The sequence below is a fragment of the Anser cygnoides genome, chromosome 2 (genome assembly GCF_040182565.1).
Source record: "Anser cygnoides isolate HZ-2024a breed goose chromosome 2, Taihu_goose_T2T_genome, whole genome shotgun sequence".
In the NCBI taxonomy this organism is placed as follows: domain Eukaryota; kingdom Metazoa; phylum Chordata; class Aves; order Anseriformes; family Anatidae; genus Anser; species Anser cygnoides.
Genome location: NC_089874.1, coordinates 154943737 through 154961534, shown reverse-complemented (window position 1 = coordinate 154961534; position 17798 = coordinate 154943737). Strand labels below are relative to the sequence as shown.

At 38.6% G+C, this 17798-nt stretch overlaps 1 protein-coding gene across 4 annotated transcripts in view; it reads left to right on the top strand.

The window, feature by feature from the left end:
* HHLA1 (HHLA1 neighbor of OC90) overlaps positions 1 to 17798 on the top strand; it is a 31460-nt gene that overhangs the window by 6106 nt on the left and 7556 nt on the right. For 2 of the 4 annotated variants that reach the window (XM_048049903.2, XM_066990756.1), the window contains 14 exons: positions 361 to 420; positions 1549 to 1629; positions 2095 to 2178; positions 2271 to 2354; positions 3783 to 3866; positions 4525 to 4581; positions 4690 to 4776; positions 5449 to 5541; positions 6484 to 6690; positions 7279 to 7350; positions 7580 to 7651; positions 15273 to 15426; positions 15761 to 15843; positions 16063 to 16389. In XM_048049903.2, coding sequence (XP_047905860.1) covers positions 361 to 420; positions 1549 to 1629; positions 2095 to 2178; positions 2271 to 2354; positions 3783 to 3866; positions 4525 to 4581; positions 4690 to 4776; positions 5449 to 5541; positions 6484 to 6690; positions 7279 to 7350; positions 7580 to 7651; positions 15273 to 15426; positions 15761 to 15843; positions 16063 to 16106 — 1262 coding nt within the window. In that variant the 3' untranslated portion in view covers positions 16107 to 16389. Of the gene's footprint in view, positions 1 to 360; positions 421 to 1548; positions 1630 to 2094; positions 2179 to 2270; positions 2355 to 3782; positions 3867 to 4524; positions 4582 to 4689; positions 4777 to 5448; positions 5542 to 6483; positions 6691 to 7278; positions 7351 to 7579; positions 7652 to 15272; positions 15427 to 15760; positions 15844 to 16062; positions 16390 to 17798 lie in introns of those variants that run through there. The other 2 variants (XR_010828820.1, XM_066990757.1) reach the window with 1 other exon arrangement.

Below are 17798 nucleotides of genomic sequence, written 5' to 3'. Positions count from 1 at the left end.
TATGTAGCTTGCAATCAGTGTTGCGTGCAAGCCCAGTTTCAGACTGCAAAAGCAGTTTGTTACCAATATTTTATTGTGATTCTGGAGTTAAAGGAGTAAGCTCTGATATTTAATCTGTTTTCATCCTTTAGCTGGCAGTTAAAGGACATCACAGATCTTTTGGGACATGCTTATTTCTAGGCACTTGATCAGCTGCTGTTGCAGATACTTGGTGTCCTGCTTTGCAGTGCTTATGGCCATGGGTGTCTGAGTTATGATGAATAATAGCAGCAAAGTAACACTGGTGGAGAGCTCAACTGAGGGCTACTTGGTAGCTCAACAGGGAAAACTGTTCCTCAAGTCTCTTTCTTCACTTCACAGCTTCATGCGTAAGAAGAGAAAATAAGAGAGAGAAGCAAGCGGCAGTGCTGGCTACCGCAGGTAACAAGCAGCCCATGGGGATCCCCTCGAGCCTGTGTGTGGGTGTTAAGGGGGTGGGAGGAATTGTGCCAGGTGTGGAGGTGTTGGCGGGTGGGCCTTTCTCCTGCAGAGTCTGTGAGCCCAAAGCCACCACTGCTGCAAGGGCTCCTCACCCCAACACAGGCAGCTCCTCGGGACTGTGAAAATCCCTGCTTAATCTGTTTTAACCTCTGTCCTTCCAGCAATGTGAGGTGACATTTTCTCTTTCTCCTTACTGTCCTCCCAGAGCCCTTCCCATGGTCTGTAAGACGGGCTGTCATCTCCAGTATCACTTGCCTTAACACGCTCAGTTTGGAACAGGTTAAAAATGATACTGATGTCATTAGAAAATCATATTTCTCCACAAATTTGATTTCGTTCTCGTCCTGGCTTTCTGTGCTTCTTTTTCCATCCTGCTCTGTTTTTTCTCTCTCTGTCATGCAGACACAGACCTTCCTCCTCGCACACACACAGGCACCATACCACTCTACTTTTTTATGACTTCGTGGGAGGGAGGCAAAATAACATATTTGAAAGTTCAGCTTGGAAAAAACAGACAAGCAACATCAAAGGGAAGAAAATATCTTTTTATATAAAACGTGTGTCTCAGCTGCAGTCAATTTAATCTGTGGTAGTAGTGTAGCCATCAAGGCAGCTCCAAAAAAAAAAAAAAAAAAAAAAATCTGTGTTTTCATCACAGTTCTATGTTGCACTGGGGTTTTCCCAGGTACTTTTACCTCCATTCGTGATCTGTGAAGAATGACCTGCTTTTCTTTCGGAAGAAAATGCACATTGCCCATCACGAGGGGGCACCAAAACGCCAGGACTGGGTGCTGCTCCCGGCAGCCTGCTCCAGGGCATGCTCAAGGGAGCAGGGGACACAGAGCCCTACCTGAAGTTTGGCCTGCCATTGCACTGCCTGCTCTATCTTGTTATTTTCCCAACTTCTCTCTGCACTCCCGGAATATTCATTTTCTAACCACAGTTTCTTTCAGTGTGCCTCAATACCTAAACCGCTTATTTCATTTTCCCGTTCTGGAAGCTTTCTGCTGTACACAAACAGGGGATTAGCAGCCATTTCCAGATGCTCAGAGGCCCTTTCTTTTCCAGAGCTGCCTGCAAAGTCTGTGGATCTGGCTGCTCTTAACCTGACCGAGCTGGTGAACGGCATGCTGAGCACGGCGCTCAGAGGTAATGCTGCAGAGGCTGGGCAGGTCACGCAGGCTGTCAGCCCCACGGTGAATGAGATAAAGGACTGATGGTGTTAGCAGGAGAAGCCATAAATGCATGCTCTCTGCCTCCAGAATTAACTCTCAGAGCAAGTTACGCTTGCACATTTATAATGCAGATAGCTGTCTACCCCAAAAGAATTTAGAAATTAGAGTGTTTATATATAGGCGTAGCATAATTACTTACGGAATGCCTTTAGAAAGCACTGTATAACACAGTGCAGATTTGCTTGCTTGAATTTAAAAAAAAAAAAAAAAGTAATACCAATGATCCTTCCCTCGGTGGAAATGAAAAGGAATTGAGTCTCAGGCAGCTGTATAGCATCAGCACCTCAGGAGCCTTTTAGAAACCAAATGAGCAGAGCCGAAACATTCTGTTCGCATAATTTGTTCCAACCGCTAATAGCATGGGCATGTATTTCTGCAGGTACCAAAAAACTCTTCTCTTTGCTGAGCGTCACGTCTTACAGCTCGTTTGCCTTCCACAAAGTGTCAGTCACCGTTTATAACAGTGAGTGCCTCAGCGCTCTGCTCCGCACAGGAGCGGTTCCTCTCACGTGGCACGTGCATCAAGATACCCATTTTCTCCTTCTCTCTCCGCAGTTTCTAGCCTGAAAAATGTTGACCCTGGCAAGTTTCCTATGCATTACTGCTACTGTTTAAACAACGTGACAAATGACTTGACAGGTAGGAACACAAAAGAGGTTGGCAATTGAATGTTCTTAAGGTAAATTATTTCCTTTGGAGCTGAAGGCTGCAGCCTGAGCTCTGCAGGCTTTTTATTTTTGTACAAATAGCATCACCGTACTGAAGTCAGCAGCCATTACTCACAATGAGTGCTGCTATGAACCTCTGGGGAAACTTGATGAAAATCTCAGGTGGTTGCACCCAACCGGCCACTCTGGGATGGAGCCATCGGTCAAGTGAGCAGCGTGGCTTGCCTGGTGGAAGGACCTTGCTTTCCTTCTCTGAGTACAAAAAGCAGTGCAGGACAGACAATATGGCATTTTTTTAATACATTATCTTAGCCACTTTTGCTCTCCTGAGTTGACTCATAGAAGAAAAACAAGGGTTTCTCTACACCAACAGAATCCAATAACCTCAATACGCAAAACAGGAGTGAAAAGTAAAGATTAATGCCTGCATAGAGCTGTTTAATAGTGTCAAATGCTATTTGGGCAAATCATTCACCTATGGTCCTCATTCACACTCCTGATCTCACAGTATTTAACAATCCAGGATGGATTGGAGTGATTGAATCCTGTGGCTGCTTAATGTGAGGTATCAGGAGTGGCTCAGCAACGGGGAACCAGAACCCATGCCCTGTACACTGCATGTGATGACCCCTGAAGAGAGACACAGTGTTTTTGTGGTTTTTTTTGTGTGTGGTTTTTTTTTCTTTTCTTCTGGGCACACACAAGCTCACAAGCCTTGTTGTGTAATGACCCAGGCTGCACTGGAGGATGGTGCAGAAACTTAAATCTTCCTGCCTCAAATCCAAAATGTAATTGTTAGAGCACCCACCCAGGCAGTGGAAAATGTGGGCCCAACACAGGCTGCAAGAGCTAGTGTCTGTCACTCCCTAAATGAGAACATTGACCTGTTACTGCTAGAACCTGTTAGTTAAAAAATAAAAAATAAAATAAAATAAATCACAACTCCACCACTAACCATTTTTTGAGCTAACAGCATCTGTTTTTCTGAAGCAGACCTCAGAGTAGATGGACAATCACATGTCCCCACATGGTCCCATGTGGCAGAGAGGTAATCAGTGCCACAGAGCCTACACGCTTGGGCTCTTCTTCCATATTTAAGCAGCCTTTATAGAGTGTTACTTTAAATAGCTCTCTTGAACAGATAGATTCTATATAAGTTTTCATTTACGCACATCGGTGCTATTTTGCATACAATCTTTGACACGTATTTCCACAGAGTATTCCAATGGCTTCCTAAGTCTACTCCTGTACAGCAGAAAAGTTCTGAACTTTTAGATATTTCAATAATTTTAATGTACAAGCACATATTCAAAATATGATCAGTTAGAAAAATGATTTCTGATAATGTAGATAGTTGAATATGTTTTCAAATATAAATTTTATGTATTTTGTTGTCTAGATTTTACAGCTTTACTTGTTGATATAATTGGAAACTCCACCAGTTATCTCACAGAAATTTTCAAATCTACTTCTATTCTCTCAGGTTTGCATTTCCTCTTAAACATTTATCATTGTCTTATTTGTGTGATTTAGTTCTGGCATGGAAACAAGCATAAAAATACATATAAAAGCTTATTGCTCTTATTTGGCAGCATTTATGCTGTAAAGCATGACTGCAGTTGTAAAACAAAGTCTCGTTAGAGGAACAATATGTGTATATATATATATACACACACACACACTTAATATATAGATAATATATTAACAATATATTAATATAATATTAATAATATATTCATATTATAAATATATAATATAGAGATGTGTATGTTTCTATGAACATATATGTTTTACTTGAAAGTTTGTTGAATTATTATTGAATGCTGGTATTTTAGGAAATTATGACCCTATGGAATGATATGTGCTATATTTTTTTGAAGCTTTTTTTCCTTGTAAAAATGCTTGTATTAAGAATTTTAATTAAATTAAGAATTTCAAACTAGGAGAAACATTTCTCCTAGAAATATTAGCATTTGGATTTGGTGCTGGATTGAGATTTTGTCAAAGTCAAATCTGAATGAAAATATTTGACTAATTGTAGTAGCCACATACTATTATGGGTTTGTGTTTCGCTGTTTAAGATAATATCATATAATGAAAACTAGTAACAATGATCTGTTTTACTTTTTTTTGCCTTTTAGTGCGTCAGAGCAATGATTCAGATTGTATCTACATCTGTGTGATGACAGGGCAAACAGGTAAACGAAAAAATCATTCTAGTCCAAAATATTGTCCTATTTACTTCCAGTGATGACTTATACTAGAAACAAGTCTGTCTTCATATTTTTAATCATTTATATTTGCAGGGAGAAATCCGTCTGACTTTTGGGAAATATTGGAGAAGTCCCCTGTTATTAATTACACATTTTCCAGTAACGCATCATCTGACCTGGGTAAGTACATCCTGGGGAATAAAAAGAAACAGCAACAACAACAAAAACCATGCCCAGGTAGCACTTGTAATGAATGCTCCTTTTCCATCTTGTAAAAATAAGTAAAATTTACAAACATTTAAATTATTGAATATGACGTCTTCTATTGGAGGAACAAAAAAAAGCTCCCGGGATCAGAGCTTTCACGGGATTCAGCACTGGGCTGGGAAGGCTCTGTAATATTCTTGATCTAAAGGGTTATCTCCCTTAGCTCTCAGCACAAGTAATCTGCATTTATGTGAGTAACCTTCAGAAAGGAGTCAAATATACTCAGACAGTGTGCTGCATGGCTCCTCCATGCACAACTTCTTTGCCAGGTTGAGCTGGCTGCAGATGCTGACCTCTTATTGCTGCCAGTGACTACTTCTTATTTTGGATGGTGGATTAAAACAGGAAGACACGGAAATCATTGACAAGTTCACTTTCACTGAAAGCTGTAGGAAGTTTCTCACCTGTTTAAAAAGAAGTAATAATAATAATAATAATAATAATAATAATAAAGACACTTTGACAGTAACTTTCTTTTAAAAAGACATCAGTTCCTTTTGCACCAGAACCTGATTTATTTCCTTTCTATTATATGATATTCTACGGATGCTAAGTGTACTAACATTATCTTCTCATACCTCAAAGATCTAGATTCAATTTTTTCAAGCTTCATGAAATTACAGGAAGACTCAAACAAAACCATGCATCCATCAGTAGAACACAAGTGGACATTTAAAAGTGAGTTAATATTTCCAGATCTTTATATTCTCCTTGATTAATATCTCAACAAGTGATCGCTTATCTTTGCTGCACACATCAGTGATGCTAAACTACAATTACAGAGTAAGGTAAAAGTTTGTCCTCAGATCAGGCCAGTAATGCATTCAATAGCATTTTTACCAGATTTTTTTTTTATGTTTTATTTACAAAATTTCTCTAGGAGAGAGAGAAGTAAAGAAAAAAAATAACTGTTTTAAACCAAGAAAAAGTTTTGTTGTTTTTTTGTTTCTCCTTATTGGCATTTTTTCTGTATTTTATTTAATTAAAATAATTGAAATTAAAAAAAAAAAAAATAAAAAAATAAAAAAACATTGATTTTGATTTTAAATTAGTAACATCTTTGATTTTATATAACCTTCAGTAGTGAGTGACTGGTTGTCATTCCTGCCACAAAAATGTCATCGGTTCTCCAATTCCACTATCTGCCCTCCAGTACCTGCCTGCTTCCCGTCACATAGACAAGAGCTTTCATCTTTCCATCTGTAGTAAAAAAAAAAGTCTAGGAAATAAAAAATAATTTATGTAAAAAAACCACTCTGAAGGAACACCACATTCTCTTTTTTTTTGTTTATGAACACTTGAACATTGAAATGTGGGGCTGGAATTAGATGATTTTTAAGGTCCCTTCCAATCCAAACCATTCTATTATTCTATGTCCTCAGTTAAAGTTTCTAGCTTTAGTGGTACTTCCCATGTTTTCCGGGAAAGAAAAAATAAAAACCATAATTAATAAAATTAAGTGAAAAATTGCATGTCAGCTGCCAGCAGAAGCACTTGAGGAGCAAATGGGATTTTCTGGGTGTATTTTAGGTAGTATTGTCCCCCAGCATGTTACGCCTGCTGCTGCCGTGGGGCACCAGCACTCACAGGGCATTTATGGTGCCTTCCCCCTGTCTTCAGCTTCTCCAGCTACCAGCACCCCTCTTGCCCTGAAAGGGGAGGACATCCCCACCACAAGGTCCCCACCATGGCCAAAGACGGTTGGTGTGAAGGGATCAGGGTTTCCATCACTGCACGTGGATGCTTCAAGACCAAGAGGCACGGTTGGAGCCCCTCCGGCTGCTGGGGAGAGCTTGGCCCCGTCATCAGCCTTGCAGACCAGCCCTGGTGAGTTCTGTGCAGAGGACCAAAACTTGCTTTACCCCATTAGCTCTGGAGCTTGGCCAAAAACCCAACCCAAGCCATGTTTCAGAGGTGGATGTTAGGAGGCCCTTCAGGAAGACCTGCTCTTGGTCTCTAGTGAGTAGATTTCTTTACTGTAGAGGTGCTAACATAGGGTAGAGGAGCCATCCTGTAGTTCTTACTGTTTGGGGCAAAACACAGGTCCTGCTTCTCGTGGACAGATCTGCCACACAATTCTTTGCTCACATCTTGCTCCAAACCCAGTGAATAGACCTGGGCGGGGGTGGGGTAGGGAACACCGAAACTAAAACCAACCATAAAATAGAGCTGATTCTCTAGGTCTCTACTAAAAATATCTTCTTTAAATCCTCTTTCCTTAGCCCATGCACTTTCCAAGTTCTAATAAATACAGCTTCTGCCCTTCCTTTTTCATCACGCCATTTTTATAAGCCACTGGAAGTATTGGGTAAGGATCCCTGTCTGTTGAGCAGTCTCATACATAGCAGGATGTTCTTCTCAATATACAAATAACAAATTTTCTGAATGATGTTATGTGCCTTTCTGTTCCCACAGGTGATACATATGCATTTTGGATGCAGACCATCCCTCCTCAAGAAGCCAGCAAACTGATGCAAACAGAGCCAGGTGAGATTGATCTGGGAAAATAGCAAAGTGCGTCAGTCAGCACATTTATGAAAATAAAAATAATACGTATAGAAATAGGAGACTGTGAAGGTATTTATGCATCAATATCTACAGAAGTGTCTATTAGTGGCCTGAGACTTCAGTATGTTTTTGTTACTCTTGTTCAAACTTCCTTTTTTTTTTTTTTCCTGTTATGTCAAAGCATTTTATATTTTTCTTCCTCCTTCAGATTTCCTTTCTTCTGTACTGCCTACTCCACCCTACCGGCCCAGTGTGACACTGAAACTTCACTCAATTACCCGTAAGTAGTAGCTGAGCATACAGCAAAAATAGTAGCCTGTTTGAAAGTATACCCATATACAAATTTTCCTATGCGGAAATAATGTGCATGTATCATGTACTTAACATATTTTATGAATGTAAACACACAAAATGTCAAAGGGATTGTTTCCATATTTCTGAATCATACACAACCTCACACTGAAAATACAAATTATGATATAATGAAATCATGTACTCCACATGTCAATTTTAACATGGATTGGCTGTTGGGAAATCTTAAAATTCCTTTGTTCCAAAAGAAATTGTCATGTTTTAAATCCTCCTATTGGTACAAATAAAATTATTAAGTCGATCCCTGACACATGAAATCTTCAGAATTACCCTGAATTTTCAATACTACAAAGTTCCTCTTTGGCTAAAGAAGGACAGTTATCAGCTAGATTTCCAGGAGAACATAGATTTTCCTTTTATATTCCAAAATAATTGGAATTTAAGAGTTCAGTGTAGTAAATACATGATGATGTGCCATTCCACTTATAAGTGTCATCTAGTCATATAGGCAAAAAAATTACATTTCTATGAAAGTATTTAATAAGAGGATATATGCTTTCAAAAACTGGACCTAATAAAATGCCAGAAAGGGAATTTGCACTCTGGGAGAATCCAGCCCCAGCTTTGGATTCTGGGGATATGAATGAGTCCAGGCTGCCCACTCCCAAATTTGCAAAGTAGAAGCATAGTTCATAAATACAATGGGAATAAATCTCAGCTTCAAATCCCAATCAAAGTCAAAATCAGAAGTCACAGAGCTGAAGAAAAATTTCTACTTGCTCCAGCAATGCTAAGAGTGGTAGAATGGTAGAATATAAATTCTGAATTTGGTTTCATGGGCTTATCACAGGGAAGAAATAATATCTCTTCCAGTGTACTAATGCCAACAGAGCTTAAGGCAGGATTATTTTACCCAGATCTGGGTGGCTGATTTGAGATGAGACCTATCACGAACACCTAAAACTAGGTAAAATACATCTCATCCTGCAGATACCTCTAATACCTCCAGGTCTGCAGACACCTTTAATACCTCTACCAGGCCTTTCCAATCCCAGCCTGGAATCCTTCCTCCCGGTGATCACACTGTAAACCAAACCATGTGGCCAGCTGAGCAGCAGGCAAGGTAGAACTGAAGTTGCATGTATCTCAGCTCTTGATTAAGCTTTGTACTCCCTGCTAACCTGGTAATTAATCATAGAATCATAGAATGCTAATGGAATTAAGGAATTAAATTAATGGAGTTAAGGAAGTAAATTAATAGAATTAAAGTAAATTTGAGGGACATGCTGGGGTACATGGTCCAGCTTTGGTATTCACATGGAAGAGCACTTCGACATTTTTATGATTTCATATTGCATATTTCATATTCACATTTCATATTTCCCTACAAATACGATTTAATATATATTATTTGGAGGGAAAATCCAGCCTGCCTGCACTTGGATCCAGACAAAATCTACATACCTCTATTCCAGACTGGGATTGTGATTATCTGCTATTCAGCATAGCATAATCTTTTTAGAGAAACTTGGGAGCTACCACTGAGCTCAGTCTGTAGCACATTAATTCAGGATCAGTGTCTCTGGCTGAAAACAAGGCTAGAAAGGGAAGAAATGGTCCCCATCTTTTCCAGAATAAACATATGGCTCATTTCCAAGGTTTCCTGGCATTAGGATTACGTTCTCAACCTCTTTCACCCCAAATCCACCTATTTGGCTGCTCAGAGCTGTGACAGAGCTACAAACAGATGGGATGCTCTGGGAAGAGGCTGTCTTTGGTCCCCACGGTGAAGTTGACTGTGCTGCTACCAGAGATGTGATTGTTCCTTGGAGAGGATGAGCAGGAACACGAGTCTTGCTTGGTCGTGAGGACTGCCAGAGGGGATTTTGGAAATCTGTTCCTTGCCTGCTCATGTTTCTGTGCAGTGACTGTCTAATGCCAAAAGCATAGATGCTGGGCTGTGCAATGGTAATATATCAGACTAAATTTGAGGGGCTCTTCAGTATCATTTAGTCTTGATGTTATAGATAAAAACAGAAGAATTTTGTATTTATCCAAAGGACAAAAATGACGATCAAATAATACTTTTCAGATGGTGTGTTTGAACACATAGGAAATAGAAGGGAAAAAAAAAAAAAAAAAAAAAAAAGATGATCTGAGCAAAGTAGGGCCAGCAAATTCAGAAGGGCAGTTGGCAAAGATGGGAAAAAAGAAATGCTGATTATATGGCTTGTGATAATTTGATGGGGATGACGGAAAAATAAGTTGCACCGTCTGATATTGTTAAATGTGGGTCTTTGATATGGATTCCTAATAAGTCTGACCAAGAAAGCTGCTGCTGTCCTGTCAAAACAGAACGGGCAAAGTGAAAAACTGAGCATCAGCAGGTGAAGGGAAACTCTGCATCCTTGTGGTCTCCTTCTGTGCTACTGGAACCAACCCAGAACATCGGAGATGCAGCCAGTTCCCCAGCTCCATGCAGGCAACCCTCAGGTCTTTGTCTGGGATTGCTTTGAGGCTTAAAGCCAAAGATTTGCTTTGGATTCTCTGCTAATCTCACAGTTTGTAATGATATTTTAAATACTGACTTCTGTCTGCTCATTGCTGTATTCTAACACACCTTTGTTTGTTTGCAAAGGATTATTGTGAGGGGATGAGCATAGTTGTGTCAGACAAGAAAAGTCCTTTTGTAGATCTTCAGTTTGCTGTTGCTGAGAATAATCACATAATAGGAGAGAAGTAACATCTTATATCTTTAGTGTTGTCTGCTTTTTACCTTGGTTTTATTGTCATTGCCTATTGCAGCAATCCAAGAATAGCATCCTCTGCTGTTAATTTTTGTAGCTTTTACTGATTCTGATCAGGTTTTTCATAATTCTGGTTGGCTGAATTTACCAGCAGAAGTTGGTTTGTTTGTATTTTTTTCTCTTTCTTTTTCTCTTTTTTTTTTTTCTTTTCTTTTCTTTTCTTTTCTTTTCTTTTCTTTTCTTTTCTTTTCTTTTCTTTTCTTTTCTTTTCTTTTCTTTTCTTTTCTTTTCTTTTCTTTTCTTTTCTTTTCTTTTCTTTTCTTTTCTTTTCTTTTCTTTTCTTTTCTTTTCTTTTCTTTTCTTTTCTTTTCTTTTCTTTTCTTTTCTTTTCTTTTCTTTTCTTTTCAATCATGCTATTAGGAAAAGAAAGCATTTGAGAGCATAGGACTCAGTGGGGCATCCGTTCTTGGAGAAAATAATGTTATTGATGTTATTGTAGTTAATTAAAAACACTGATTATGAATACAAAGGATTTTGACAACAGCATCAAGTGATCACACAAACACAGTGGGGGGAGACCTGCAAGAAAGGCAGTGGCAAAGAGGCTGGAGAGTAATCTATTGCCTGGGAGGCTTGGGAAAACTGCAGTAAAACACTATCTACTGAGACCTGCTTCTAAGGAGAAGACTCACTGGTGGTGAGACAAGAAACAGTTCTTGATGTTAAGAGGTCTTTCAAACCATTATATTAAGGAGCTAGTTATCCTTTCAACATTTTTTTTTTTAAATTTTTGATATTTTTTTCATTTCACTTAAAAAAAAAAAGTCCTCATCTTAACCCCCATGACATACATTGCATGAAGAAAATGAACCAATATAATATCATGAATATAATTTGATTTATTGACACTCTTGATGGTGCGAAGGGAAGAATGTAAGACAAACTATGTCTTATTATCTTGATAGGGATCAGATGAATATGCTATGGCAATCCTTGTCTACCAAGACATAATTCTGCACACACACACACAAAACAACAGCAACAATGTTCTCTGTGTTTCCTAGTTGCTCTGGATGAGTTTGACTTGAGGATTAAATGAGGGCCACCCAACTGGACATTGCTGGAGTCTGTGAGAGGATTTGTGGTGTGCGCTGTCCAGGGCTTGTTCATCTGCCATGTGCTGTCTGGTGGACAACCCTATAAACCGTACAAAACCTAAAACTGGGAACAAGACCTTTTTGAAAAGGCTGGGAAACATGGGTTGCAATCAGTGAATGGAGACTCACAAAATGCCTCTCTGTCAGAAACCGTGGCATAGCTACGTATATCAATCATGGCATTTTGAGAAGAAATTAAATAAAATAAAATCAAACAGTGGGATCACACAGCAGTGAAGAGCAGCCACAGTACTCTTAAGACCAAGACATTATTCCATGAAGTCATTTCTTAAATCACAAAAGTGGATCTATTTATTTATTTGTTTATTTATTGCATGCCAACTGATAAAATATTTGAGTGCATATTATAGCACACAGAGAGGGATATTGTAAGCCTGAATTATTCACAGTAGCCAAAACATTGCTTTTCACTGATGGCAAAATTTAATCTGTCAAAGAGAGGTGATATTCAGTTCCTAGTGGAAAGGGCTCTTTAGTGCAGCACAAACTGGTCACTTATCTGCCTGCAACAGTAGCAGAGTAATTTCAAAAGGGCAAGAGCAAAGCCCTGCATGGGAAAGTGAGTTTCCTGTGCTCTCTTCCCTGTATTGACTAACTCATTTTCTTAGAAAAGAAAAATGTTAGAAAGGAAAGTTTTAAAATAAATTCCTACATATAAATCTTTTTGCTTCAATCTGAATTTGTAGGAACCCAAAAAAAAAAAAAAACAAACCTCTAACAGTAGAAATTTATTACAATGAGATAAAAAATGACTATGAAGCACTGAAAATATTGATTTCAATGCTGTCATGTAAGTATACTATCCAATCCAAATAAAATTAAATCTAACATTAATTGAAAAAAAATTCAACATCAAATACAGCATTATGTAAATACAACATCAATTTAAAATGAAATTATTGTTAGAAATGAAAACCAGAGCAATTTGTTTAACTTTCAACTTTTTTATTTGACTTCTCTTTCCTACATAAATGAATCCACATTGAAATTGCAGTCATTCAATTTACATTTAGATAGAGCTGAATTTCTGCTGGCAAAATGCACAGCTTGAGCAAAGCACTAACACCTGTTAGATGGAATAGTGAGTACCTACTTTGGTGGAGACGTTGAGATTCACTGGAGGGTGGGTTTTAGGAAGTTTTAATTATTCTCAGCAAATATAACATCCCTTTTTAATGGATAACTTATACTAAAAACTCATCACTGCTTGCTCTGATGTTCAGTTATTAACATGAAGAGTGTTTGTTAAAACAAGACATCAGTCATTTTTAATTGCCAGCAAGTGGAAAAAATCAAGACGTGTCAAGTGCTAGCGATCATGCAAAACTGCTGAGATTAAGGGAAATGGGGCTCCCTCTCGCTCATCACTGACTAATTACAGTGCAGTGTCTGTGACACACAGCCAGTGGTCCTTTTTCAGAGGGGACCATGAGTATGGGAGCTGCAAGGGCTGCCCATGACTCCTCCATGATTTTTGCTACCTTGGGCAAGCTCTGGCAGAAGACAAATTGTTTCATAGCAATCTCTTTCAGCTTGGCAGTGCCTCTATTTTCCTCCTGCCCACGAATGCCATTTTATATTAAACTTCTTGTCAGCACTAGACAACTTAGTCTTATTTCAACAGAACTTCATTAGTCCAAATTTAACCTCCGTAACCTCTCCTATCGCATAACATAAGATGGCCCAAAGCTATAAAGCATGTGAGACATGTGAACCTGGAAATACAATTACACTGTCTAAGGGGATTATGCTCTGCAGGTAAGACAGTTTATCTAGGCATGTGGCCAAAGCCTGCTGCTGGTTTCACAGGTGGAAAAGCCAGCCAGCAATCCCACGGCTGCTGCCTCTGCTCCCCAGTTTTGGGGTCTTCCAACTCAGTGGGTGGAAGGGAGAAGGACACCCAGGTCATGCAAAATGTGGCTTCTCCTGGCATGGTCCCTGGTTATCTTCTTCCAGTTCCAGAGTGGTGTTTGCAGGGATGTCCCTCATTTTTTGGGGTGCTGGCACAGGGTCAGCACCTTTGGAAAGCTTGCTGCATGTAGGGGGCAGCGCGAGCTGCACACTGCAAGACCCAAATTGTGCCTCCCCACAGCATCTCCTCTGCAGAGTGACATTATTTAATGCACAAAGGTGAGGCAGTTACATGCCTATTTCATCCATGTCCTAGCCTTTCAGCACAGTTTAAATGTTGCATTTGTTTTTTCTAGCAAGCTGTTTGATATTTACCTACCATAACACAACTGTTAACTAAGTTAACTAACAGCAAAGGCAAAGACTCAAGATGATGCGTGCCAGAGTAAGGCTTCAAGAAGACAAGATTATGGCTAATGTTAGGTTTTCTCTTAATATAGTAAAGAAAAACACTGAAAAAAAAATATGAAAGCAGCTGCAGTTTTGCATTACCCTTTCTAAGTTTCCGTCATTTTCACCTTGCTTTGTTTTCTCTTTTCTATAACAGAAAGAGACGCTAAAGGAGATTGTATTTCACACTGAAAAAAAAAAAAAAGAAAGGGGGGAAAAAAAAAAGAAAACACCCACGTAGCAATTCTTATAACCTGCCATCACCTATTCTGTTATATTACATTATCTGCAGCCTGGCACAGGTGCATTTTCTGCTGGGGTGAACTGTTTGGTGTACAAATGTTTCTCTCTCACTGCTGACTGGAGAAGATTCAATGAACAGAATAAACTAGATATTTTCCTTTTAGTTGATTTCAGAGAGGGGAGAGGGAGTCCAGCCCTCACTACACCATTTTCCTGCATTTTTCTTAAGTTAACATAATAGTGGTCACCTGAAGGAAAAACAAACAAACAAACAAAAACCCACGGATTAACCAACTGGCAGCCGACCAAGAGTAAAATGGAGAAATGATTCCTACCTTCCTCTCAATGCAGGCAAAAATTGACCTTTTCTCCTTCAGTTTCTTGGTAGTTTTCAAGACACCTGTAGGAAAGTATTTATCCAGAGGATTTTTACCTGTCTCTAAAAAGTTATCTGAAATTAGCTGATGATTCAATTTCCTGGAAACAAGAGGGGAAAATGGCAGGCAAATGCAGAAATAGGCAGAGAGAAAGCCATAACCTCTGCATAAATCATGTTTCTTTTGTTAATGAGGCTAAAAAGGAGATGAAGAGAACAGTGAGAGGCTGACTGCTTATTAGCTCTGTCGTATTTAGCCTAGGATTCAGACTTAGAGGGTGTGTGTAGGAAAGAGTGTGAAAATAGAAATGGCTATTGCATTAAAGTATCATATCTATATAGAAAATATCAAATATAATAAGTGTATGCTGCTGTTCATCTCACTGTTTTGTGCTGTGGAAAATGATGCTTCAATGGTAACTGAACCTCCACCTAAAGAGGTAACAATAAATAAATTACATCTTTAGAGTTGTTCCTTATACTTGTGATAAATAAAAGCAACATGGATTTTAATAACTAACTAGAAATTATAAATAATAAATTGAAAAGAATATTTGTGCTATCAGTCTAACAACTGCCAGACTGCGTGTGGCTTTCTTTTCAATTATCTCCCTCATTCAGACTTGATTTTAAGATACCTCCGTGAACTCTTTAATCTGCATATTTCCCTTAGCCCAGATAAGTAATTACAGGGAATTTTATGGGATAAGTCTATGAATTATTACACAGTTATATTTTTCCTAGGGTGTCCACAAGCAATCCTCAAAGAGTCCCGTGTGACCTCACCTCCTGTCACAGTCATAGTGCAGATCAATCCTTGTGTGATGGAGCTGTGCAGGTTTTTCCAGCTCTGCCTCTGCGTTGGTCGAAGAAAATATTCCAGAAAGGAAGCCATGAGGTAAAATCTGACAGCAGTTTCACTTGCTTCTGTCTTCTTAAAATAATCCATCATGCTATTTCAAAAAAATGACAATTTTCAATCACCAGTGCTTATTTTTGAGTCTGTGGCTACTGGCTGAGTCCCAGATGGGCCCCCAGGGCACTGATCTGGCCTCCATTTGTCAGACTGGGTGAACGTTGCTCAGCTGGATTTTTCCCAGTATTTAATGTCATAGGTGAGGTCAGAATCTCTTTGTTTCTATGTTCAAAGTGCAATATTAGCAGCATAACATGCATTCAGCTATGCTTATGTAAGATAGCAGGACAGTACTCTCCTAATTTTACTTCTTTAGGTACTGTGTTGAATACTATTCCTGGTTCTTGAAAAATGCAAGTTATGTCTGTGAACAAGTCAAAAGAGTTGCTTACTCCCACAGTAAGTATGTTTTCTATTTAAACCTCTACATACCTTATTAAGAATATATAACAAGAAGTTTTAGATACCCACAGAGTATTTGCTGACTTTCTTCAGAGCGCTATTTCTCCTGATGAAGATTTTTTAAGGTATTAAAATAGAGATTTATTGAACCATGTATGGTTTTAATATTCTCCTTGTAAAATCTGTTCTGACTTCAATTTTCTTTTGTTCTTCCAGCATTAAAACAGAAATGCCTTAAAAACATCTGTAAATCAGTTTAGAGCACTGAAGAATTTTACTGCAATTCAGAAGATCGGTGGCAGTTTTAGTAGTCTCTTTCATTATTCAGCATAAGAAAAATCAGATTGTGATATGTTATTTACAAATGTTTGTAACAAGACAAGTTATTAACTAGATGTTAACTTAGGAATCTGTCTTCCTCAAAGCAATGTAAAAATGATGTGTAAAAAAAGATGCATTTTATACAAGTGTTGTAACTGCAATAAGAACATTGGAAGGCTTTTTAAAATTGTATTTTATAAAGGATTCATATATGGTTGGTTAGTGCATGTAATTATTTTCCTCTAGTACAATTTACAATTAACATAAAATAATCAAAATGAACACATATAAAATAATTTTAAAACAAGCTGAAATATTAAAGACAAGATTTTTATATTTTATTTTTTCCTGGGGGTTAAGCCCATGCAGACTGTCCATGATTCTGAATCAAGAGTCTCCCACTACTTCAGCAACTCATCTCATGAAGAGCTCAGCCAAGGAAATGTTCACACCTCTGGTGCTCTCACTCTGTGACACATTTGTGTGAGCTCACCGAGACTCATGTCCTTCCTTCCTTAGTTGCACCTCTGGTGAAGTAAAAAACAATAAAAAAAAAAAAGCCAAATAATGCACAATCCTGTATTTTTGCTGCACTGCAGCAATATGATTCCTCAGTCAACCCAAAGTTCATAATCAAGCCATTAAAATATCTAACAAAAGAAGAATATTTGCGGTACAGCTGTTATGCATTGATGTTTCACTGAAGAAATTTGTGTTCAAAGTAATATAATGCCAAAGAGAAAGGTGGCACCACAGGGAATGCTGACCCCAGAGAAAGATAGTCCTTTCCCAAAAAAAGTTTAATTTATTGTGCCCAATGTCACAAAGGAAGCATTAAGCTTTCTGTCGTATCAAAGAGCATGACAGACTGGAGTACCATCAGCTGCAGTTGATATTGCAATGTAGGCCAGTGAAAGCAATAAGAATGAGGTTATAGTGGATGTATAAATTGGAGGGAATATTAAATATGGCCGTGATATTGCAAAGCTGTGGTGGGATCTCACACCGCAACACCTCTCCTCACCCAAGCCAGGATCAGTTCTGCTGTGAAAGGCTGGGTGAAAAACACCTTTGTGCAACAGCTGCTTTTAGATCCCACAAAAACATTGTAAAGTCTGAAGACATGATTAAGAAAGTAAATCTATATTGCTTCTTACAGTCATGCTCATCATTAATTTTCCTGAGAATTGAGGAAGAAGGACATGTAAGGATGAACATAAGGTGGGGGAGGAAGAAAGCAATGATTTTGTTTGACTTTCTGTTTTTCAGTAATTGAAAGAAAATATTTGTGTCAAAAGCTTCCCTTTGAGAAGATTTTTTTTTAAAATTATTATTATTTTAATGTATTTGAATTGTAGCACTGGTCTCCATGCTACAGGAAGCTTTTGTATTTGTAAGAAATCACTGCCTTCTGCATTTTTCCTGCAGGAATAATATGAGTCCTAGGGCAGGGTGCTAACTAACCTGTGTGAAGTATTAGGTACCAGAGGGCATGCCTGAGCCATGTCTGGCACTGCATGTAGGTCACAGCTCTCTCCAATTTAAGGTCCTGGAAAGGGCTGGGAACTACCACCTGAGTGGTTTCACGGGGAGAGAATTACCGGGTGCCACGTAGTTATGGGTGTCTTGTG